Source organism: Triticum urartu, chromosome 3A (genome assembly GCF_056163025.1).
Source record: "Triticum urartu cultivar PI428250 chromosome 3A, HENAU_Tu73, whole genome shotgun sequence".
In the NCBI taxonomy this organism is placed as follows: Eukaryota; Viridiplantae; Streptophyta; class Magnoliopsida; order Poales; family Poaceae; genus Triticum; species Triticum urartu.
Genome location: NC_141875.1, coordinates 712,229,494 through 712,254,770, shown reverse-complemented (window position 1 = coordinate 712,254,770; position 25,277 = coordinate 712,229,494). Strand labels below are relative to the sequence as shown.

The 25,277-nt window shown below is 44.6% G+C and overlaps 1 protein-coding gene and 1 long non-coding RNA gene across 4 annotated transcripts; both read right to left on the bottom strand.

Moving 5' to 3' along the window:
* Positions 1-1,504: 1,504 nt before the first annotated feature.
* On the bottom strand, positions 1,505-17,924 carry LOC147982026 (uncharacterized). The gene is made up of 7 exons (XM_087517262.1): positions 16,867-17,924; positions 16,055-16,485; positions 9,964-10,007; positions 8,442-8,465; positions 2,358-2,641; positions 2,065-2,247; positions 1,505-1,951 (listed from the first exon to the last, which is right to left on the bottom strand). The coding sequence occupies exons 1-7, from the start codon at positions 17,922-17,924 to the stop codon at positions 1,837-1,839; spliced, it is 2,139 nt and encodes a 712-aa protein (XP_087373388.1). The 3' UTR covers positions 1,505-1,836.
* A 2,408-nt stretch (positions 17,925-20,332) lies between these two features.
* Positions 20,333-24,396, bottom strand: LOC147982025 (uncharacterized). 3 transcript variants are annotated; one of them, XR_015599967.1, is made up of 7 exons: positions 24,096-24,396; positions 23,101-23,160; positions 22,549-22,631; positions 22,306-22,364; positions 22,030-22,234; positions 21,475-21,519; positions 20,333-20,763 (listed from the first exon to the last, which is right to left on the bottom strand). It is a non-coding gene; the product is annotated as an uncharacterized LOC147982025 (long non-coding RNA). The 3 variants fall into 3 exon arrangements; XR_015599966.1 differs by having other exon boundaries at positions 20,333-21,519; XR_015599968.1 differs by lacking the exons at positions 20,333-20,763; positions 21,475-21,519 and adding an exon at positions 21,673-21,984 and having other exon boundaries at positions 22,203-22,234.
* Between the last annotated feature and the right edge of the window lie 881 nt (positions 24,397-25,277).

Below are 25,277 nucleotides of genomic sequence, written 5' to 3'. Positions count from 1 at the left end.
CTGTGTGGTGGGATGAGTTTTTTTTTTGTGGGGATGTGGTGGGCGAGGAGGGGGGCGGTGGTTTGTGCTGCTGTATGCTGTCGTGAGTGGAATGGACGAGCTGGTCCGAGCTGTGGCGAGTAGGCCCCACTTGCCATTATGCATGCATGCATGCAGGCTCGTGCGACGACTCGGGCGTTTACCAGCTTAGGCTAGTCATAGTGGGAGTAACTTAGCTAGTAACATAGCGCACTTCGAGCAAATTTTGCTTATGTGGCAAGTAATTAATGAGAGGTGGTAACATAATATGTTACTGTAACATAACGCTTTCCAAGACAAGATGAGTCTACGAGCTAATAAATGAAGCAATCTATGATACTACTACTATTATGTTACTTTGTATTATGAAGGTAGTAACTTAGACTAGTGTCATGCATATGATACTAGTCTAAGTTACTCCCCACTATGACCAGCCTTATGCGTTCGGTCTGGACGAGTTGCATGCATCCTGTTTCGGCCGATGAAAAAGTTTGTATGAGGCTGACTGGGCTGTGGTGGTGCACACTGTAAGTGTGCATCGAGTATGGCCCAGGTGGGTGTACAAGGCGGAACTAATTTTAAGTGAGGGGGAACTAATTTTAAGTGACGACAAACAACCTTCGCTGTCCGAAAGATCGTCCTGCTCCATAATTGCACGTCCCTGCCGGTCATTGGTCACTAACTAGGGGTCACTAATGCAGAACCGGGCAATAGCACCGGTTCGTAAGGCCCTTTAGTGCCGGTTTAGGAACCGGCACTAAAGTTTCGGCACTAAAGGCCCCCCCCTTTAGTACCAGTTCAGCACGAATCGGTGCTAAAGGGGATCCACGTGGCACGAGCCAGCTCCGGAGGCCGGGAGCCCTTTAGTACCGGTTGGTAACACCAACCGGTACTAAATGGTTGTGGGGTTTTTGGTTTTATGATTTCTTTTTTATTTAATTTTGTGTTTTTCATTTTAATTCTTTTTCGTTTGCTGGTATTTTACGGTACTACACATTGTACACGTTATGCATATATATATATGTATAAATAGAATTTCTAGTAGAACCAATCATATATATATCATCAATGTCTCACAAACCACCATATTAATTTACACATACACACATGTATAGCTATATACAATTTCTCCTACATATGCATGTTGCCTTCGGAGCCAGTGGCATTAGCCTAATTGGTGCCTTCGGAGCACGATGACAACTGGAAGTGGTTCATGAGGGCGGTAGCGGGTAATAGTATTCTCCCTTCGGATTTATGACCTGGTCGAGCAAAAATCCCGCTATTTCCTCTTAAAGTGCTTCTACGCGCTCCGTTTCTAGGAGCTTGTCCCGCACCTCTTTGAACTGTTAAGAAGGAGATCAATATGCATGTGTATTAGTTGTGTGACTAGATATCGATAATGGTGTAAAAATTGTGAATAGTGTTCTGACAAGCGTACCCATTCCTGTCTTTGAGATCTGCTCCTTTCGGACGCCATCATGCGAATGTTCTCGCAAACGCAGAATGCACACAGATCAGTCCCCTGCGCCTGCTTCAGGGCCTTTATTACGAGAATGGAATTTAATTTGATCAGATAATAATTAATCAAGCATGATAATTAAAGAGATGGCAGCTAGCTAGCTAGCTAGTACTACTTAATTACTTACCTTGGATCGAAACCATTTCAGCTTTGGTTTCCATTCGCCTTCCGTGACGCTGATAAACCTTGCCCAAGCCTTGCCCGCCGACAAAGGAAATGAATAAAGGGGTTATTAAATAGTTCATATTATGAAATGACGAACTAAATAGGCCGAGATATATAGTTAATAATGATTGAAATTACCTGTTGACTATCCCAAACAAGATGTTATAGTCACTATTTGCTTTGAGTAGCGAGTCCAGTATTTCAACTGTTCCGGCGTCAACTTTAATGATACACAAGATCCAGTGAAATCTGCATGCACACACGTTTGCATGTCTTAATTAAGCGGGCATATGTAAGCAAAAACATGTAGCTAGCTAGTAGGCAAAAACAGAGAATTTGTAGTACAAGAAAGTGTAACTCACTGGAAGTTGTAAGGAAGTAGTATATCTTCATTGTATTTGAGGCGCTTCAAGAACTCTAGCATGCTGTCCTCTACCTGCTTTTCATAATACTTGTTCATTTTCCATGTGTATTCATTAACGGTGTTTGGGTCAATGAACCCAATGCCATAGCGTCCACCTTTTCTCATTTCATACATCTTCATCCTGCATAATACCACAGAAAAGAATATAGTGAGGATAATTACAGGTAATGATTGATCAAAAGGATCACTACAGCTAGCTTGAGACTTAAATTACAGAAAGAAATCACTTACAGACAATAGCAACTGACGATAGATTTGTCGAGTGCGTCTTGATTGTATAACTGAAACAGTTCAGAATACTCAACGGCCACAGCTTTCTCATGGTAGTAATCATCCTTCTTGACATCCACCATGAGGGACTCTCGATTGGATCTCTTGGTAATGTCCATGTACCATTGATGCAATTCATACATTCTCGTTGGGAGCTTGTTGACATCTTCTGGCTCGACCAAAGGTTGGCCCCAGACATATTTCCGTTTTATTTCCTCCTCTGTAATCCCAGGCATGTCCTCGATCTTGAGGAGTTGTCCAACAGTGATCTTGAGTTCTTCAGCCTACATTATATGCTCCTGGGTTATTACCACATCGCCCACCTCGGGAACGTAAACTGTTTGGCCACAATAATATTGGGCGCGCGTACTGTCACGTGTTGTTGGCGGCACAACAAGCGAGGGGATCGATTGCGCCGCCTGTTTTCCCAGCTGGGCAACGGTTTTCCCGCATTTTTTGACAGCTGCTTGTTGTTTGCTCGAGCTCGAGCTCGCCTCCTTCTGTAGACGTCGTCGATGTAACTTCCTGATGTGGCTCTCATAGTCTGTGTCAACAGGCTTAGGAGCTGGTGGTTGAGCCATACGAATGAAGTGGTCAACTACTTCCACAGGCACTTTCTCCCTTGGCGGCGGTGGCGGTTTCGGTCCAAAATGGGCGTCGAGTTCTGCCTGCACTATGGCATTGGTTTGCTCCTCGGTCCTGTCGTAAGCCCTCACAGGAAGAGGAGTAGTGAGATTTGGACCATATTTATATCGCTTGCCTCCGCCTGTACTTCCTGTACTATGACCTCGACTCGTACCGCTACGCACGATAGCTGCGGGGTGTCTCTTCTGCGATTGCTGAGGCGGCGGAGACGGCTGACGGGGCTGAGTTGGACGAGGAGGAGTGGCCTGAAGCTGTGCCGGACTTGCAGTGGCCTGAGGTTGTGCCGGACTTGGAGGAGGAATGGACGTCTGACGCTGTGTCGGACTTGGAGGAGGAGTGGCCTGACACTTTGCCGGACTTGGAGGAGGAGGAGTGGCCTCACGCGTTGGTGGACTTGGAGGAGCGGGAGTCTGCTGACTCGGTGGCGGACTTCGACGAGGAGTCGGGTGACGCGGTGTCGGTGGCCTTCAAAAGATGATGCAATCATTTCTCCATAGGATGACACGATGTATGGCCTCTCCCAATGTGTGCTCGTCGTCACCTCCAGGAATGTCAAGCTGTAGCTCCGAATATGGGTCCACCACCTCATCAACCAAGACACGAGCATAGCCCGCTGGAATCGGGTTGCAATGGAAGGTTGCCTCGGGGAATTTGAAAAAGCAACGGCGTCCGCCACCTTCATGGATATGTTCTTCATTTTGAAGTGTAGCTCGCAGTTAGTGTTCTCCGTGATGTCATCCATGGGGTATCTATCCAGCACTACTGCATCGCCCGGGGCGGAACCCATGCTGCTTCTCGGCATGGATGGGGCGGTGGTATCCAATGTTGGATCATCCGCTAGCTGCTGCAGATGCTGAGACCCCCTTTGCTGGCTAAGTGAGTCGATCTGCTCCTGCTGCCGCTGGAATTTAGCTACCAATTCCGCTTGACTTGCTTCTAGGCCTTGAAGGCATTCATAGTCCCGCTTCCTCTGCTCCTCCTCCATCTTCCTCTTCTTCTCCTCCGCAATCTTCTTTCTCGCACGGGTTCTGTAGTCGGCGTTCCAGTCCGAAAACCCCTCATACCACGGAAGAGCGCCCTTGCCTCGTGTTCTTCCCGGGTGTTCAGGATTTCCCAGGGCACGCGTAAGCTCGTCGTTCTCTCTGTTGGGCTGGAACACCCCCGATCGAGCCTCTTCTATTGCAACAAGTAGCGCATCGTCGGCTCCGTTCAGACATGCCTTCGTCGAAACATTGCCTGTCTTCGGGTCCAACTCCCCCCCCATGCGCATAGAACCAAGTCCTGCACCTGGGGGCCAGCTCTTAGTAACCGGAGTGACACTTGCATCCTCCATCTCTTTCTCAGACTTATCCCACTTAGGCATTGCCACCGCGTAGCCACCTGGCCCCAGCTTATGGAACTTATCCTTTTTTTCGGCATTCTTCTTGTTTATTCTCGACCGTTCCTTACCTAATTTTGAATCCTTGAATTTCACGAAATCGTCCCAATGAGCACTTTGATTCTCTAGTATCCCCTCGAATACTGGAGTCTTCCTTCCTTCCTTGACGTACTTCTTGAAGGAAATATGCCCTAGAGGCAATAATAAAGTTATTATTTATTTCCTTATATCATGATAAATGTTTATTATTCATGCTAGAATTGTATTAACCGGAAACATAATACATGTGTGAATACATAGACAACCAGAGTGTCACTAGTATGCCTCTACTTGACTAGCTCGTTAATCAAAGATGGTTATGTTTCCTAACCATGAACAAAGTGTTGTTATTTGATTAACGAGGTCACATCATTAGTTGAATGATCTGATTGACATGACCCATTCCATTAGCTTAGCAACCGATCGTTTAGTATGTTGCTATTGCTTTCTTCATGACTTATACATGTTCCTATGACTATGAGATTATGCAACTCCCGTTTGCCGGAGGAACACTTTGGGTGCTACCAAACGTCACAACGTAACTGGGTGATTATAAAGGAGCATTACAGGTGTCTCCAAAGGTACATGTTGGGTTGGCGTATTTCGAGATTAGGATTTGTCACTCCGATTGTCGGAGAGGTATCTCTGGGCCCTCTCGGTAATGCACATCACATAAGCCTTGCAAGCATTGCAACTAATGAGTTAGTTGCGAGATGATGTATTACGGAACGAGTAAAGAGACTTGTCGGTAACGAGATTGAACTAGGTATTGGATACCGACGATCGAATCTCGGGCAAGTAACATACCGATGACAAAGGGAACAACGTATGTTGTTATGCGGTCTGACCGATAAAGATCTTCGTAGAATATGTAGGAGCCAATATGGGCATCCAGGTCCCGCTATTGGTTATTGACCGGAGATTTGTCTCAGTCATGTCTACATTATTCTCGAACCGTAGGGTCCGCACGCTTAACGTTACGATGATAGTTATTATGAGTTTATGCATTTTGATGTACCGAAGGTTGTTCGGAGTCCCGGATGTGATCATGGACATGACGAGGAGTCTCGAAATGGTCGAGACATAAAGATTGATATATTGGAAGCCTATGTTTGGATATCGGAAGTGTTCCGGGTGAAATCGGGATTTTACCGGAGTACCGGGAGGTTACCGGAACCCCCCGGGAGCTATATGGGCCTTAGTGGGCTTTAGTGGAAAGGAGAAAGGGGCAGCCCAAGGTGGGCCGTGCGCCTCCCCCCTCCCCTAGTCCTATTAGGACAAGGAGAGGTGGTCGGCCCCCTCTCTCTCTTCCCCCCTCAAGGAATCCTATTCCAACTAGGATTGGGGGGGAGTCCTACTCCTGGTAGGAGTAGGACTCCTCCTGCGCCCACCTCCTGGCCGGCCGCACCCCTCCCCTTGGCTCCTTTATATATGGAGGCAAGGGGGCACCCTAGAACACACAATTGATCCTCGTGATCGTTCCTTAGCCGTGTGCGGTGCCCCCTGCCACCATATTCCACCTCGGTCATATCGTTGTAGTGCTTAGGCGAAGCCCTGCGTCGGTAGAACATCATCATCGTCACCACGCCGTTGTGCTGACGGAACTCATCCCCGAAGCTTTGCTGGATCGGAGCCCGGGGAGCGTCATCGAGCTGTACGTGTGCTAAGAACTCGGAGGTGCCGGAGTAACGGTGCTTGGATCAGTCGGATCGGGAAGAAGACGTACGACTACTTCCACTATGTTGTGTTAACGCTTCTGTTGCGATCTACAAGGGTACGTAGATCATACTCTCCCCTCTCGTTGCTATGCATCACCATGATCTTGCGTGTGCGTAGGAATTTTTTTGAAATTACTGCGTTCCCCAACAGTGGCATCCGAGCCTAGGTTTTATGGTTTGATGTTATTTGCACGAGTAGAACACAAGTGAGTTGTGGACGATATAAGTCATACTGCCTACCAGCATGTCATACTTTGGTTCGGCGGTATTGTTGGATGAAGCGGCCCGGACCGACATTACGCGTACGCTTACGCGAGACCGGTTCTCCCGACGTGCTTTGCACATAGGTGGCTTGTGGGTGACTGTTTCTCCAACTTTAGTTGAACCGAGTGTGGCTACGCCCGGTCCTTGCGAAGGTTAAAACGGAGTCAAATTGACAAACTATCGTTGTGGTTTTGATGCGTAGGTGAGATTGGTTCTTGCTTAAGCCCGTAGTAGCCACGTAAAACTTGCAACAACAAAGTAGAGGACGTCTAACTTGTTTTTGCAGGGCATGTTGTGATGTGATATGGTCAAGACATGATGCTTGTAACCGAGTTATCGGCAACTGGCAGGAGCCATATGGTTGTCGCTTTATTGTATGCAATGCAATCGCGATGTAATGCTTTACTTTATCACTAAGAGGTAGCGATAGTCGTGGAAGCATAAGATTGGCGAGACGACAACGATGCTACGATGGAGATCAAGGTGTCGCGCCGGTGACGATGGTGATCACGACGGTGCTTCGGAGATGGAGATCACAATCACAAGATGATGATGGCCATATCATATCACTTATATTGATTGCATGTGATGTTTATCCTTTATGCATCTTATCTTGCTTTGATTGACGGTAGCATTATAAGATGATCTCTCACTAAATTATCAAGAAGTGTTCTCCCTGAGTATGCACCGTTGCGAAAGTTCTTCGTGCTGAGACACCACGTGATGATCGGGTGTGATAGGCTCTACGTTCAAATACAATGGGTGCAAAACAGTTGCACACGCGGAATACTCAGGTTATACTTGACGAGCCAAGCATATACAGATATGGCCTCGGAACACGGAGACCGAAAGGTCGAGCGTGAATCATATAATAGATATGATCAACATAGCGATGTTCACCAATGAAACTACTCCATCTCACGTGATGATCGGACATGGTTTAGTTGATTTGGATCACGTGATCACTTAGAGGATTAGAGGGATGTCTATCTAAGTGGGAGTTCTTAAGTAATTTGATTAATTGAACTAAAACTTATCATGAACTTAGTACCTGATAGTATCTTGCTTGTTTATGTTTGATTGTAGATAGATGGCTCGTGCTGTTGTTCCGTTGAATTTTAATGCGTTCCTTGAGAAAGCAAAGTTGAAAGATGATGGTAGCAATTACACGGACTGGGTCCGTAACTTGAGGATTATCCTCATTGCTGCTCAGAAGAATTATGTCCTGGAAGCACCGCTGGGTGCCAGGACTGCTGCTGGAGCAACACCAGATGTTATGAACGTCTGGCAGAGCAAAGCTGATGACTACTCGATAGTTCAGTGTGCCATGCTTTACGGCTTAGAATCGGGACTTCAACGATGTTTTGAACGTCATGGAGCATATGAGATGTTCCAGGAGTTGAAGTTAATATTTCAAGCAAATGCCCGGATTGAGAGATATGAAGTCTTCAATAAGTTCTATAGCTGCAAGATGGAGGAGAACAGTTCTGTCAGTGAGCATATACTCAAAATGTCTGGGTATAATAATCACTTGATTCAGATGGGAGTTAATCTTCTAGATGATTGCGTCATTGACAGAATTCTCCAATCACTACCACCAAGCTACAAGAGCTTCGTGATGAACTATAATATGCAAGGGATGAATAAGACTATTCCCGAGCTCTTCGCAATGCTGAAAGCTACGGAGGTAGAAATCAAGAAGGAGCATCAAGTGTTGATGGTCAACAAGACCACTAGTTTCAAGAAAAAGGGCAAAGGGAAGAAGAAGGGAAACTTCAAGAAGAACGGCAAGCAAGTTGCTGCTCAAGAGAAGAAACCCAAGTCTGGACCTAAGCCTGAAACTGAGTGCTTCTACTGCAAGCAGACTGGTCACTGGAAGCGGAACTGCCCCAAGTATTTGGCGGATAAGAAGGATGGCAAGGTGAACAAAGGTATATGTGATATACATGTTATTGATGTGTACCTTACTAATGCTCGCAGTAGCACCTGGGTATTTGATACTGGTTCTGTTGCTAATATTTGCAACTCGAAACAGGGACTACGGATTAAGCGAAGATTGGCTAAGGACGAGGTGACGATGCGCGTGGGAAATGGTTCCAAAGTCGATGTGATCGCGGTCGGCACGCTACCTCTACATCTACCTTCGGGATTAGTATTAGACCTAAATAATTGTTATTTGGTGCCAGCGTTGAGCATGAACATTATATCTGGATCTTGTTTAATGCGAGACGGTTATTCATTTAAATCAGAGAATAATGGTTGTTATATTTATATGAGTAATATCTTTTATGGTCATGCACCCTTGAAGAGTGGTCTATTCTTATTGAATCTCGAGAGTAGTGATACACATATTCATAATGTTGAAACCAAAAGATGCAGGGTTGATAATGATGGTGCAACTTATTTGTGGCACTGCCGTTTAGGTCATATCGGTGTAAAGCGCATGAAGAAACTCCATACTGATGGGCTTTTGGAACCACTTGATTATGAATCGCTTGGTACTTGCGAACCGTGCCTCATGGGCAAGATGACTAAAACACCGTTCTCCGGTACTACGGAGAGAGCAACCGATTTGTTGGAAATCATACATACAGATGTATGTGGTCCGATGAATATTGAGGCTCGTGGCGGATATCGTTATTTTCTCACCTTCACAGATGACTTAAGCAGATATGGGTATATCTACTTAATGAAACACAAGTCTGAAACATTTGAAAAGTTCAAAGAATTTCAGAGTGAAGTTGAAAATCATCGTAACAAGAAAATAAAATTTCTACGATCTGATCGTGGAGGAGAATATTTGAGTTACGAGTTTGGTGTACATTTGAAAAATTGTGGAATAGTTTCGCAACTCACGCCACCCGGAACACCACAACGTAATGGTGTGTCCGAACGTCGTAATCGTACTTTACTAGATATGGTGCGATCTATGATGTCTCTTACTGATTTACCGCTATCGTTTTGGGGATACGCTCTAGAGACGGCCGCATTCACGTTAAATAGGGCACCATCAAAATCCGTTGAGACGACGCCTTATGAACTATGGTTTGGCAAGAAACCAAAGTTGTCGTTTCTGAAAGTTTGGGGCTGCGATGCTTATGTGAAAAAGCTTCAACCTGATTAGCTCGAACCCAAATCGGAGAAATGTGTCTTCATAAGATATCCAAAGGAAACTATTGGATATCCAAAGGAAACTATCCGAAGGCAAGACTTTTGTTGCTAAATTCGGAAACTTTCTAGAGAAGGAGTTTCTCTCGAAACAAGTGAGTGGGAGGAAAGTAGAACTTGACGAGGTAACCATACCTGCTCCTTTATTGGAAAGTAGTACATCACAGAAAAATGTTTCTGCGACACCTACACCAATAAGTGAGGAGGTTAATGATAATGATCATGAAACTTCAGAACAAGATACTACTGAACCTCGTAGATCAACCAGAGTGAGATCCGCGCCAGAGTGGTACGGTAATCCAGTTCTGGAAGTCGTGCTACTAGATCATGATGAACCTACGAACTATGAAGAAGCGATGGTGAGCCCAGATTCCGCAAAGTGGCTTGAAGCCATGAAATCTGAGATGGGATCCATGTATGAGAACAAAGTATGGACTTTGGTTGACTTGCCCGATGATCGGCAAGCAATTGAGAATAAATGGATCTTCAAGAAGAAGACTAACGCTAACGGTAATATTACTGTCTACAAAGCTCGACTTGTCGCAAAAGGTTTTCGACAAGTTCAAGGGGTTGACTACGATGAGACCTTCTCACCCGTAGCGATGCTTAAGTCTGTCCGAATCATGTTAGCAATTGCCGCATTTTATGATTATGAAATTTGGCAAATGGATGTCAAAACTGCATTCCTGAATGGATTTCTGGAAGAAGAGTTGTATATGATGCAACCGGAAGGTTTTGTCAATCCAAAGGGAGCTAACAAAGTGTGCAAGCTCCAGCGATCCATTTATGGACTGGTGCAAGCCTCTCGGAGTTGGAATAAACGTTTTGATAGTGTGATCAAAGCATTTGGTTTTATACAGACTTTCGGAGAAGCCTGTATTTACAAGAAAGTGAGTGGGAGCTCTGTAGCATTTCTGATATTATATGTGGATGACATATTGCTAATTGGAAATGATATAGAATTTCTGGATAGCATAAAGGGATACTTGAATAAGATTTTTTCAATGAAAGACCTCGGTGAAGCTGCTTACATATTAGGCATAAAGATCTATAGAGATAGATCAAGACGCTTAATTGGACTTTCACAAAGCACATACCTTGACAAGATTTTGAAGAAGTTCAAAATGGATCAGGCAAAGAAAGGATTCTTGCCTGTGTTACAAGGTGTGAAGTTGAGTCAGACTCAATGCCCGACCACTGCAGAAGATAGAGAGAAAATGAAAGATGTTCCCTATGCTTCAGCCATAGGCTCTATCATGTATGCAATCCTGTGTACCAGACCTGATGTGTGCCTTGCTATAAGCTTAGCAGGGAGGTACCAAAGTAATCCAGGAGTGGATCACTGGACAGCGGTCAAGAACATCCTGAAATACCTGAAAAGGACTAAGGATATGTTTCTCGTATATGGAGGTGATAAAGAGCTCACCGTAAAAGGTTACGTTGATGCAAGCTTTGACACTGATCCAGACGATTCTAAATCGCAAACCGGATACATGTTTACATTAAATGGTGGAGCTGTCAGTTGGTGCAGTTCTAAACAAAGCGTCGTAGCGGGATCTACATGTGAAGCGGAGTACATAGCTGCTTCGGAAGCAGCAAACGAAGGAGTCTGGATGAAGGAGTTCATATCCGATCTAGGTGTTATACCTAGTGCATCGGGTCCAATGAAAATCTTTTGTGACAATACTGGTGCAATTGCCTTGGCAAAGGAATCCAGATTTCACAAGAGAACCAAACACATCAAGAGACGCTTCAATTCCATCCGGGATCTAGTCCAGGTGGGAGACAGAGATTTGCAAGATACATACGGATCTGAATGTTGCAGACCCATTGACTAAGCCTCTTCCACGAGCAAAACATGATCAGCACCAAAGACTCCATGGGTGTTAGAATCATAGCTGTGTAATCTAGATTATTGACTCTAGTGCAAGTGGGAGACTGAAGGAAATATGCCCTAGAGGCAATAATAAAGTTATTATTTATTTCCTTATATCATGATAAATGTTTATTATTCATGCTAGAATTGTATTAACCGGAAACATAATACATGTGTGAATACATAGACAACCAGAGTGTCACTAGTATGCCTCTACTTGACTAGCTCGTTAATCAAAGATGGTTATGTTTCCTAACCATGAACAAAGTGTTGTTATTTGATTAATGAGGTCACATCATTAGTTGAATGATCTGATTGACATGACCCATTCCATTAGCTTAGCAACCGATCGTTTAGTATGTTGCTATTGCTTTCTTCATGACTTATACATGTTCCTATGACTATGAGATTATGCAACTCCCGTTTGCCGGAGGAACACTTTGGGTGCTACCAAACGTCACAACGTAACTGGGTGATTATAAAGGAGCATTACAGGTGTCTCCAAAGGTACATGTTGGGTTGGCGTATTTCGAGATTAGGATTTGTCACTCCGATTGTCGGAGAGGTATCTCTGGGCCCTCTCGGTAATGCACATCACATAAGCCTTGCAAGCATTGCAACTAATGAGTTAGTTGCGAGACGATGTATTACGGAACGAGTAAAGAGACTTGCCGGTAACGAGATTGAACTAGGTATTGGATACCGACGATCGAATCTCGGGCAAGTAACATACCGATGACAAAGGGAACAACGTATGTTGTTATGCGGTCTGACCGATAAAGATCTTCGTAGAATATGTAGGAGCCAATATGGGCATCCAGGTCCCGCTATTGGTTATTGACCGGAGATTTGTCTCAGTCATGTCTACATTGTTCTCGAACCGTAGGGTCCGCACGCTTAACGTTACGATGACAGTTATTATGAGTTTATGCATTTTGATGTACCGAAGGTTGTTCGGAGTCCCGGATGTGATCATGGACATGACGAGGAGTCTCGAAATGGTCGAGACATAAAGATTGATATATTGGAAGCCTATGTTTGGATATCGGAAGTGTTCCGGGTGAAATCGGGATTTTACCGGAGTACCGGGAGGTTACCGGAACCCCCCGGGAGCTATATGGGCCTTAGTGGGCTTTAGTGGAAAGGAGAAAGGGGCAGCCCAAGGTGGGCCACGCGCCTCCCCCCTCCCCTAGTCCTATTAGGACAAGGAGAGGTGGTCGGCCCCCTCTCTCTCTTCCCCCCCTCAAGGAATCCTATTCCAACTAGGATTGGGGGGGAGTCCTACTCCCGGTAGGAGTAGGACTCCTCCTGCGCCCACCTCCTGGCCGGCCGCACCCCTCCCCTTGGCTCCTTTATATACGGAGGCAAGGGGGCACCCTAGAACACACAATTGATCCTCGTGATCGTTCCTTAGCCGTGTGCGGTGCCCCCTGCCACCATATTCCACCTCGGTCATATCGTTGTAGTGCTTAGGCGAAGCCCTGCGTCGGTAGAACATCATCATCGTCACCACGCCGTTGTACTGACGGAACTCATCCCCGAAGCTTTGCTGGATCGGAGCCCGGGGAGCGTCATCGAGCTGTACGTGTGCTAAGAACTCGGAGGTGCCGGAGTAACGGTGCTTGGATCGGTCGGATCGGGAAGAAGACGTACGACTACTTCCACTACGTTGTGTCAACGCTTCTGTTGCGATCTACAAGGGTACGTAGATCATACTCTCCCCTCTCGTTGCTATGCATCACCATGATCTTGCGTGTGCGTAGGAAATTTTTTGAAATTACTGCGTTCCCCAACACTTCTCCCACGTCGTTCTCTTGTGGTTCTTGAATGCAACCGCCATCTTCCTAAAAGCAGCGTCCTTGACTTTCCGCACATCTGCTTCTGTGAAATTATCTGGTAGGGTGAAATGTTCCATGAGAGTATCCCAAAGAAGTTTTTTTTGATTCTCGTCGACAAAAGTAACATTTGGACGTGGCTTTGCTGGCTTTCTCCATTCTTGAAGGGAGATCGGGAGTTGGTCCTGCACAAGAACTCCGCACTGACGAACGAACTTGTCCGCAATCTTCTTAGGTGCTAATGGTTCTCCATTAGGTTTGAATGCCTCGATATTGTACTTTACGCCCTCCTTCAACTTTTTGTTCGGGCCTCGTTTCGTCCTTTTGCCTGAAGATTTGCTCAATCCGGATGGCTGAAAGAAGAAAGATCGATTCGTTAATATATCTTCAACTCATTTAAAACATGCGATGATCACCAGATTCCTGCTTATATAAATATATATACCTCGCCGGTGTTTGTTGTTTCAGGATCAACATGTTCTTCGTCGTAGTTCATGACTTCATCTTCTCGGTCGTCGCGATCGAATATCATATCACCCTCTCCGGTGTTGTTTAGAAATTCAGAGCCGTCAAAATCTTCTTCATTCTGATCATCATCTGGCCCGCGTATGATATCGAACATGGTCTGTTCTCTCTCTCTGTCGGTATTATCCGCCATAGCTTTTATTTAACTATGCCAAAAGAAATATAAAACAATTTAGTATAATCTCAAATAATAGATATAATCTCGAATACATCATCTCGAATAATATATATAATCTCGAATACATCGTCTCGAATAATAGATTTAATCTTGAATACATCGTCTCGAATAATAGATATAATCTCGAATACATCGTCTCAAATAATATATATAATCTCGAATAAATCATCTCGAATATTATATATCAAATACATCACTAGCTAGCTAGCTAGCTAATAAAGATTGAATACTAGAGAGTAATCTAGGCGGTGGACAACCAAAGTGAAGGAACCATCACTGGATCATAGCTCGGGTGATCTCCCCAAAGAACCTGCCAGGTATTGGAGAACCTGACGTCCATAGCAGCCATGTAGCGATGGACGTGCTCGTCGTCCTCCCTGACACGGCGACATACCACCTCCGGCGGGGCCGGCTCCCTCTGCACCGAAAGTGGTCCACGCGAATGCCACCAAAGGAGATGAGGGTCGACGACGGGACCCGGGGCCGGGTTCCTCACCAAGCGTCGCGCCCCTGAAGGTAGCACCTCCCAGTGCCAGCCCGGCGGAGCCCAGTCCCGGACATGGGTCCTCTGAAGCAGGACGTCGTCGCGAACGGGTCGACGGCGAGGATGCGGGCCGAGCATCGTCGACAACAAATACTATATGCAAATGTAACACTAATTATGCTATCATTGCATATGTCAAAATTCTATATGCTATTTCATACTAATTAAGCATCTAACACTAAAAACAGAAAAAACAACTTCTATACATCCATTAAAAACAGAAAAACAACATTATATAAAAAAATTCCATACTAATTAAACACTAATTATATCCATCTAACATGCATTCATACATATATACTAGTGAAAAAATAATAATCTGAAAAATCTAAACTAATTAAACATACAAAATACGTATATACTAATTAACTTAAGGAAATGTGCGTGTGTGTGTGTTCATCATGCTTGTGTGTGTATGGGCTCGGGGAGGGGCGGCGCCCATGGTGGCCACCGGGGGCGAGGGAGAGGGGTTAGAGGGGGAGAGCTCACAGCGGGGCGACGGCGACGGGCCGGGACGTGACGGGGCGGCGACGCGGGGACGGCGCGACGGGGACGGGCCCGGGGCGGCGACGGAGACGAGGGCGGCGACGGCGACGGGGGCGGCGACGGGGATGAGGGCGGCGACGAGGATGGGGGCGGCGACGGCAACGACGCGCGACGGGGGCGGCGTAGGACGGGGGCGGCGACGGCGTCGATCGATCGGGAAACAGAGGAAGAAACAGAGGGAGAATGAAATTTTTAGAAGTGATGTATATATAGAAGGCACCTTTCACCAACCGGTACTAAAGGCCTGTTTTGACCAGGCCAAGCGGCGGGAAGCACCCCCCTTTAGTACCGGTTGGTGGCTCCAACCGGTACTAAAGGCCCCCCTTTAGTACCGGTTGGTGCCACAAACCAGTACTAAAGGGGGGTGCGCTGCCAGGCGAGGGGCGCAAAGTTTAGTCCCACCTCGCCTAGCGAAGGGCAGCCGCACTGATTTATAAACCCAGCCGCGGCTGCTCCTTCGAGCTCCTCTCAAATGCAGGCCTTCTGGGCCTACCTGTGCTGTGCTGCCCCGTGAGCCTACTGGGCCTTTGCGGGCCTGCATCCTGGCCCAACAACGGGTTGGGTTTCTAGTCGTATGCAAGCCGCTCTAGCCTAGTAGATGGGCTTTTTTTGCTTTATTTATTTTTGAGTTGTTTTTTTTTTGTATTTAGAGTTTCTTTGTGAATATTTTTGCTCTAGGTACAAAAAATTACAAACTTTCTGTTAGTGCCCGTAGTTTTCAAATTTGAATAGTTTAAATTTTAAATTATTTAAAATTAGTGTGAATCACTAGTTTGTGAATAACTTAACTTTAAAAATCAGTAAAGGCATGAAAAAATTAGTGTGAATTATTTGAAATTATTCCCTTTATATTCGACGAGAAGCCAGACGGTACTTTAATACTGAGCAGGCATTCAAAGAAGATTTCCTTCTCTTCTTTGGTAAGAGCGTAGCTTGCATGACCCTGATGTATGCCGTCTTTTCCGTGCATACGTTGCTGGTCCTCCCGTGCCTCAGGTGTATCTTTTGTCTTCCCATACACGCCTAAGAAGCCAAGCAGGGTCACACAAAGATTCTTCGTCATGTGCATCACGTCGATTGCGGAGCGGACCTCGAGGTCTTTCCAATAGGGCAGGTCCCAAAATATAGATTTCTTCTTCCACATGGGTGCGCGTCCGTCAGCGTCATTCGGAACAGGTTGTCCACCAGGACCTTTTCCAAAGACCACCTTCAAATCCTTGACCATATCATGTACATCAGCACCAGTACGGTGGCGAGGCTTCGTCCGGTGATCCGCCTCACCTTTGAAATGCTTGCCTTTCTTTCTTACGGGATGCCTGCTCGGAAGAAATCGACGATGTCCCAGGTACACATTCTTATTAGCCAAACATATACTGTCGGTATCGTCCAAACAGTGCGTGCATGCGCGGTATCCCTTGTTTGTCTGTCCTGAAAGGTTACTGAGAGTAGGCCAATCATTGATGGTCACGAACAGCAACGCCTTTAGGTCAAATTCTTCCCCCATGTGCTCATCCCACGCACGTACACCTGTTCCATTCCACAGTTGTAAGAGTTCTTCAACTAATGGCCTTAGGTACACATCAATGTCGTTGCCGGGTTGTTTAGGGCCTTGGATGAGCACTGGCATCATAATGAACTTCTGCTTCATGCACAACCAAGGAGGAAGGTTATACAAACATAGAGTCACAGGCCAGGTGCTATAGTTGCTGCTCTGCTCCCCAAAAGGATTAATGCCATCTACGCTTAGACCAAACCATACGCTCCTTGCGTCATCTGCAAACTCCTTCCCGTACTTTTTTTCGATTTTTCTCCACTGCGACCCGTCAGCGGGTACTCTCAACTTTCCGTCTTTCTTACGGTCTTCTCTGTGCCATCGCATCGCCTTGGCATGCTCTTTATTTTGGAACAAACGTTTCAATCGTGGTATTATAGGAGCATACCACATCATCTTGGCAGGAATCTTCTTCCTGGGGCGCCGGCCCTCGACATCACTAGGGTCATCGCGGCTGATCTTATAGCGCAATGCACCACATACCGGGCAAGCGTTCAAATCCTCGTACTCACCGCGGTACAGGATGCAATCATTAGGGCATGCATGTATCTTCTGCACCTCTAACCCTAGAGGGCAGACAGCCTTCTTTGCTTCGTACGTACTCTCGGGCAATTCGTTGTCCTTTGGAAGCATATCCTTTATCATTACCAGCAACTTTCCAAATCCCTTGTCAGATACACCATTCTCTGCCTTCCATTGCAGCAATTCCAGTGTGGTGCTCAGCTTTTTCTTGTCACCTACGCAATTCGGGTACAACAATTTTTTGTGATCCTCTAACATGCGCTGCAACTTCTTCTTCTCCAAATCACTTGCGCAGTTTCTCTTTGCATCGGCAATGGCCCGACCTAGATTATCAACGGGCTCATCTGATGCCTCTTCTTCAGCTTCTTCCCGCATTGCTGGCTCAGCTTCTTCCCGCATTACCGGCTCAGCTTCTTCCCCCATTGTTGTATCATCGTATTCAGGGAACCCATGGCCAGGATAGCTGTCGTCGTCCTCTTCTTCTTCATTGTCTTCCATCATAACCCCTCTTTCTCCGTGCTTGGTCCAAACATTATAATGGAGAATGAAACCGGACTTAAACAGGTGGACGTGAATGGTTCTTGACGTAGAGTAATTGTGACCATTCTTACAACGAGCACATGGACAAGGCATAAAACCATCCGCCCGCTTGTTTGCCTCAGCCGCAAGCAGAAAAGTATGCACGCCCTCAACGAACTGGGGAGAGCATCGATCATCGTACATCCATTGCCGGCTCATTTTCATTACACAACACCGAATAGACCAAATTAATACAAGTTCATACATAAAGTTCATACAACACTTAAATGCAACAAACAAATAACTCTCTAGCTAAAGCATTTAAATGCAACAACAAATACGATCAAGATCGCAACTAAGGTAACAATGGATCCAACAGCATAATGATACCAAGCCTCACTATCGATGGCATATTTTCTAATCTTTCTAATCTTCAAGCGCATTTTCTTCATCTTGATCTTGTGATCATCGATGACATCGGCAACATGCAACTCCAATTCCATCTTCTCCCCCTCAATTCTTTTCAATTTTTCTTTCAAGTACTCGTTTTCTCTTTCAACTAAATTTAACCTCTCGGCAATAGGGTCGGTTGGAATTTCCGGTTCACATACCTCCTAGAAAAAATTTCTATGTCAACTTGATGGGCATAATTTGTCATAAACACGAAATGCAACTAGTTTTAAAAGAGAATATACATACCACATCCGAATCATAACAAGGACTAGGGCCGACGGGGACGGATATCAAAACTATGGCACTATATGTATAACAAACAACGTACGGGTAAGATAATTATACGAGTAACTATATATCCAAATCACACAAACATCAATTTTTATATAAAATTTCATGAACAAGAGGCTCACCACAAGGTGGTGCCGGCGATCGACGGTGGCTACGATGGAGATTTAGAAGGCACTAAGTAAATCACACCTACATATGCAAACTAAGTGTTACTTTGACCTCAAATTGCATATAAATCAAATACTAGCACATATATATATCCTCCCAAATTACTAAACTCACAAATTAATCACTATATAAAGCATTGCAAGAGCTAATCTAGCAATGAGAGATGAAAGGACAAAGTTGCTAACCTTTGTGATCATTTGAATGAATGGGGGCCTTCAAATCTTGACAAAATTTTGGGCAAAATGTGTGATGAGCTCGAGAGGAAGAGGGGAAGAACAGAGAGGAGAGGGGAAAGGGGAAGAACAGAACGAGCTCGGGTGGACGAAGGGTTTATGTAGGATGACCTTTAGTACCGGTTCGTGCCAAGAACCGGTACTAAAGGGGCTGGAGGGGCCCCAGTCTGACAACATCCTGCCACCATCCTCATTAGTACCGGTTCGTGGCACGAACCGGTGCTAAAGGTTCGCCACGAACCGGTATTAATGAAAGCGGCCCGGCTAGCCGTTGGAACCGGCACTAATGTATACATTAGTGCCGGCTCAAATACAAACCGGCACTAATGTGCTTCACGTTTGACCCTTTTTCTACTAGTGGGTTGGGGCGTCACCCCGTGACGCCACTTAGGGGAAGTTGAGGCGGTGCCAAGTGGGAGGCGCCCCTTTTATTCTCCTATTTGTACCGAAGAATGTGCTTTGTGTATTATGTGATATTGATGTGAAAAAACTGATATTTACAATAGAACAAACCAACAAAAATGCAACACGTGTAGGTAAGACAGTCACATCATACTGTCACTGTCTTATTTGTACTCTGCACTATTATGAAATCAAAACTGAAAGCACAAGTGCAAAGTTCTTGACTGGAACTACAAGAGAAACCAGTACAAATGTAACACATTCAGACAACGGATCAGCTCTAAGAGAAAAACAGTGACATCATAGATCATAGATATTAACATGTGCATCTGGTGCAACAAGCAGCAATCTTGAAGGTTACATAAGCGATCACATAGATGATAATGGCTCAGCTTGCTCGCGAAGCCCTCTGTCTCAAGCACGTCCCACACCTGCTTCCACTCGAAGGCAAGGAAGACGGTGACAGCGTCGTGGACTACTCCGCGTCCTTCTCTGCCCCACAAGGTGAGGGGCAAGTTGATGTATGCTTGCTCACATATATATAGATAAGAGTTTAGATGCAGGAAGATAATGCTCCAAAAAGTAATTGCATGAATAAAGGTGGATTCCAAAACTGAACGACCAGCAGGATTCATAAGAACCCTACAAAATGAACAAGCTCAGGTACGGGGACCAGATCTTAGCATAAAACAACCAAAGAATCAGAGGAAAAATAATGGACCAACTAAAGAATCAGAGAAATAATAATGGACTGGTAACTTCATCTTCAAATGAATATAACAATTAGTGGTGGGAAGGGGCTGATCCCTTCCCACCCACCCAGATTCAAGGCGTGGTACTTGCAATTTGGGTTTGTTCCACCAATTATACTGTAGAGGTTCCCTTATAGTCTTTTTGTTAAAGAAACAATTAGTTAGCATAGATGCAGAGCTCGATCGCATAAACAAAACAAAGAAAGCTTTCCACCATAGGTCTCCTTTAGCTTTGCCCTACTATCTTCTTTCTCAGATATGCAGAACATCAGCATAAATTATGACATTGTATTAAACAACTTTTGGTTGACAGATCAACTGAAAAAAAAATCATAACTGAAAGACAAATTTGCTAAAAAAAATCATAAATGTACATGAGACAACCATAATCTCCATATTCTCAAGGCATTTATCGAAAAGATGCCCATATCTATAATTGAAATAGGAATTATACAACAATCATAGGGATAGATTTGAGGTAACAGTAAACACGCTGGACCAGGAAAAAGAAGAGCCCAAAGTATACGTCCATGAAGCTTCCAGACCAGCCCTTTAGATCTCCTCATATGCAGCTAGTCCATCTCTTATATGAGTCTGTCGCCGGTTGAGCGCCAACGAGGAGGAAGGGACACGCTCTCATCCACCAATCACCGTCACCGCGCACGAGCTCAGATCCGGAGGCGTCGGCCCGAGCTCCGGCTACCAGCTTCCAGACCGACGACGCAAGGAGAGGAGAAGGATGTGGTCCATTCCTTGAACCTTACACACATGGAAAAATTCACGAGCTGCTTCTTCTCAGTAGCAGAACAGACAAACAACTAAAGATCGAGTAGAAAGTAACCTAGTATGAAGCTGCAAAGTGCTAGGATGGACCAGATGGATGAAGCGAGAATCATTAGAAGTAGGTTGTAGTGCAAATTAAATTAGAGCAAAAAGTCACCATATTATATTGTACAGTGAGAATTACGCAGGGTCAAGGAGGACTTTTAGCAAAGGCTGAAAAGTTAAACCATAGTATAAATAACTCAGGGCACTCAGGCCTAACCTTAACTTCCAAATTTACAGGTACAAATGCATATTTGGAGAAGTTGAGACCACTATGTGGGCCAACCTCATTCGTGAAATGATACTAAAACTGAACCATCAAATTAACTTTTCAGCAGAATAAAGTAAAAAAATGAGTTCCACCAGGGCTTGGAAAGCATAAAATGTCATTTACTCAAGCAGGCATAAATGTAAACATGATATGTTGAACTTGGCACACAATTACAAACAACTGAGCGAGAAGAGAAATAATTGACCATGAGTTTCTCTTATCTTACTTCAATCTCCCAACTGGAAACAAAACCAGTTGTTTGATTACAGTGACTTTCACTTTTCTTGTTAAATTACCCAATTGAAAACAATACATAGAGATTTACCATGCTGTCTTAATTCTTCTCCGTCGAACCAAACGGCGGTGTCACTTACCTTTTAACTGCCGGCAACCATATCAGTCATCGCCATCACATCCCCCTGCATCGCCCATCAACATCTATCAGCGATGTCTTGCACCACACTATCATAAGATGTAAAGTCTAGAAGCGCTAATAATAGAACCACTTCAGTCTATGATCAAACAATTGATAATGGAATGTTGCATGAAGTTCTATGGAGTAATGACATGAACGACAAAAATACCTAGTTTGCAACTCTTAGGCATGGTTCATCTTCAGATATGCTCCAATATATCATAGTTAAGTTTAAATAATCAGCCTAATTTGGAGCCAATAACACAAATAGTCTCTCATCTAATCCTGCTCCTACTACCATGCCAAGCGATATCTCCAAGTTATATTCAGAAAAGCATGATGCATGGTTAAATGGTTACGGAAAAGGATCTCGCCTTGTTCTAGCAGAACATGTAGTGAACCATAAACATGGTAAATGTTCTTTGAATTCATGGACTCATCAGTTGCTACTTGTGCGGAGTGTTGGCACCTAAATAAATTTGGAGGAAGCAAATGGTCAGAAAAAGCAGCTTACATTTCTCAAATTTCTTCTTTTGCTCTTCCAAAGGCGGTGGAGGAACATATGATGCAGTATCAATGATTGCTTGTCATCAAATAGTTAAATACGCTATACGAGAAAAGGGCAGCAACAACATGAACCCTATGCAAGTTGCTTCTAGGCAAAGATTTGAAATGGACAAGGCGTACCTGTATTCTGCAAAGCATCTTCAATATTGCCCCTAGTGTGATAAGCATGTCACTTGTTGTCCAAAGAAGACAAAAAAAAAAGAAATAGCTAAGTGATATTTACTTCTGTGTCCTAGTTTTTGTAGATGACATCACAAGTTCACCTTTTATCCTGTTCTTTTCCTGGACATCCGGAAACTTAAATTGTAAGAAACCTCTCTAAATATGAAATATATAATACAAAAGTAAGTACAAGGAAAATAGATAATCAGATGCATCCATCAAAAGTAAACATCATAATACAGAATCGTCTTCAGACATGATAGTAACATAAACAAATAATATGTGCAAATTAAGGTATTCAAACCATTTGGAATATCCGTTCCTTAATCCTCTCCCCAAGCCAATGAGCTTTCTCAACATTGAACCGCATGTCAACCTTTGTATTTACTGCAAAATAGTGGTACACATTTTAGCGTGAAGTGGTAACATCAGCATCCTTAAGTAATCACTATCTGGACATCCTTAATATAAATAAATGGGGAATCTGGTTTGACGGCCTGGACACTGAATGCACGATACAATCCTAGCTCTGAATCCAACCCACTTGTTTGGTTTGAGGATTGGAATATATTTGGTAAATTTAATGGACCATCCCATGATGGACTCACCTATCCTAGGATAAGGTGATCCCTCAGACAAAACACCCTACCAATGGGGCAACAACAATTCTTTGAACCTGGCAAGTGATGAAACAAAACATGCTACTGCTGACTTGGAAATGTTCGACAAAACAAATCAGCCATTAGTTTCACAATCCCGAACCATAGTTTCACAATGTTGAACCAACAAAAATTCAGACATACTACGCAAAAATATCAATGCAGTGATAAATAAGGAGAATGTACAAACAGCAAACCTTTATTAACATTCTGACCACCCGCACCCCCACTTCTTGCAAAGCTAACAGTAACAAGATCTGCACACATAGTGGGCTATTTCAGAACAGCTTGGCAAACCCACGTAATGGTTGGATACATAGTCATCAGGATCAAACGTTCAGAAATATCACTGGGATACAGAATGCAAAACTAATACTGTTGATATAAATAGTTGTAATGGATGCTATATTTATGGTCACAGTTTAGCGAATTCTTAAAACTATTTTCCTTATTCTAGTTCATAGTCAAATACCTGCAACAAGCCGTGACGAGAATATGCATTTTACTTGCGAGGAGTCACCTAGCAATAATAAGACTAGATGTTCCATTACCTCTTACATGAACCTACAGGTTAGATAAAGCAATTTACTAACCAAAAGTTTGTTATTACCTCCCATCTATACCTAATATTTACTCTGTCTCTCCTTCCTTTTTTTGCTTCAAGCTATAAGGCAAGCAAGCGTAGCTACTTCTCAAGATTAATTAACTTCTTTTCCACACTGCCAGTTTCTGCTTAATAAAAGCAGATTGGCAACAGAGCAACCAAATCAACTTCACAGCTAGCATTCACCACACTGTCAGCTTAAAATTTATAGGTAGATACACAGATACTTGAATGAGCAATCAGGAGGCTCGCTGGGGGCTTCAGGTGCCCATTTTGTGCTCCGTAAATAACATTTTACTACAGAGACATTGTAATCCTCCTGAGCCTTTAGCAAATACGGTAACTCGATCGAGATCCCCATCTTCTATGTTTCTAGTCACAAGCTACAAATTTAAAACTGCAGCCTGATGTTGTGCTTCTTTCCTTGTACTACCAATGCCTTCACCCACTTTTTCTCCCACTATCAAAACCTAAATACATGAAGCAAGCTGAAGAACACTAAAAGAGACAATAACAAAAATTTCCACCCAGTCCGCCATTAGAGGACAGAGGGAGCGGGGAAGGCAGGGGAGGTGGGGAGGGGCGCACCAGATCGGACAATTTGATGAGGCCCTCCAGACGGGAGTCGTTCTTGACGTTGAGGCAACGGAAGGAGATGCAGCCGGCGAAGTTGGGCGGGGGTGGGTCGACGAGGTGGTCAACGTCGAGGACGGAGTACGGGGTCTCGGCCATGAGCTTCTCGTAGCGGGGGGAGGAGATGAACCCATCCGCCCCGAACACGGCGTCCAGATCCAGCCTGCCGCCGTTGGCGGGCGTCGGCGGCGGCGGCAACCCAATTGGGGAGGAAAAACGAGAGAGAGAAGAAAGGAGGAGAAGACGTGTACGGGAAGAAAAGAACGCTGGCCAATACGTTTCGGTCCGAGCAGACGACTTGACCTGCAAAGCTCGATCCCGATTGGCGCCCTGAATAGTGCGGCTGTGATGACGTGTCTATCGGCAGGGGATGCCATTTGCGCCACCGTTAATGGGTTTAATTGCCTTATTTTGCAGGCCGATGATTATTTAAAAAAAAACTTGTAAAGAAAAAAAAAGGAGATAACAATTAGACAAACCCATGATTTGATGACAGTACCTGCTGTGTTGGTATGTATCAAACGGCATGTGGTCAGACCGGCAAGTTGGTGGTGAGCCAAGAAGGGTTGGCTAGTCTAATAAAAAATGATGGTTACAGTGCTACATACCGAGTGTCGGGGCAATTTGCATCTCTGATGGTTACTAATGTGAAAAAGTATATTTCATAAGTACAAAGCATGCTTCCATTAAACGATTAGCAACGCATGCATGTAAACTGTGGGCCTAGTGTAAAATGGACTGCGTCCCGTGATTAGTACGAGTTGATTAGCTAATGTGCTACAGTGATTATCAAATAATGATTGCCTAAGACGCCTAGAAAAGGTTTGACTACATGAGCAACTTATATGTGAATAAGATTTATTTTGCTAACCCGTATAAACAACCCAGCCGAACGTACAAACTATTCGGTGCCCTGACCTGTGCCGAAAGATGGTACAAGTTGCAACCTGTTCTAGAATGCGGCCTATCATGGTGCTGGCTCATGGGATATCTGCTGCGCGTGCTGCTCGAATCCAGGACCAACCTTGCTACATTACGCGGTCAATGCTGCCAGGAGAAAAACAGACGCAGCTTCCTTATACATTGCTCAATAAATGCTCGATGATGATCGAAATGCATGTGAATGGTTGGGATAAG

What these genes read in the sequence shown, in the direction of transcription:
- LOC147982026 (XM_087517262.1), bottom strand. Translation starts at nt 17,924, where the DNA reads ATGAGCCGGCAATGGATGTACGATGATCGATGCTCTCCCCAGTTCGTT. An exon ending in CGGAATCTGGGCTCACCATC is followed by an intron (nt 8,466 to 9,963) that starts GCTTCTTCATAG and finishes CCCTGTTTCGAG; the next exon opens with TTGCAAATATTAGCAACAGA. An exon ending in CTACTTCCTTACAACTTCCA is followed by an intron (nt 1,952 to 2,064) that starts GTGAGTTACACT and finishes GTGTGCATGCAG; the next exon opens with ATTTCACTGGATCTTGTGTA.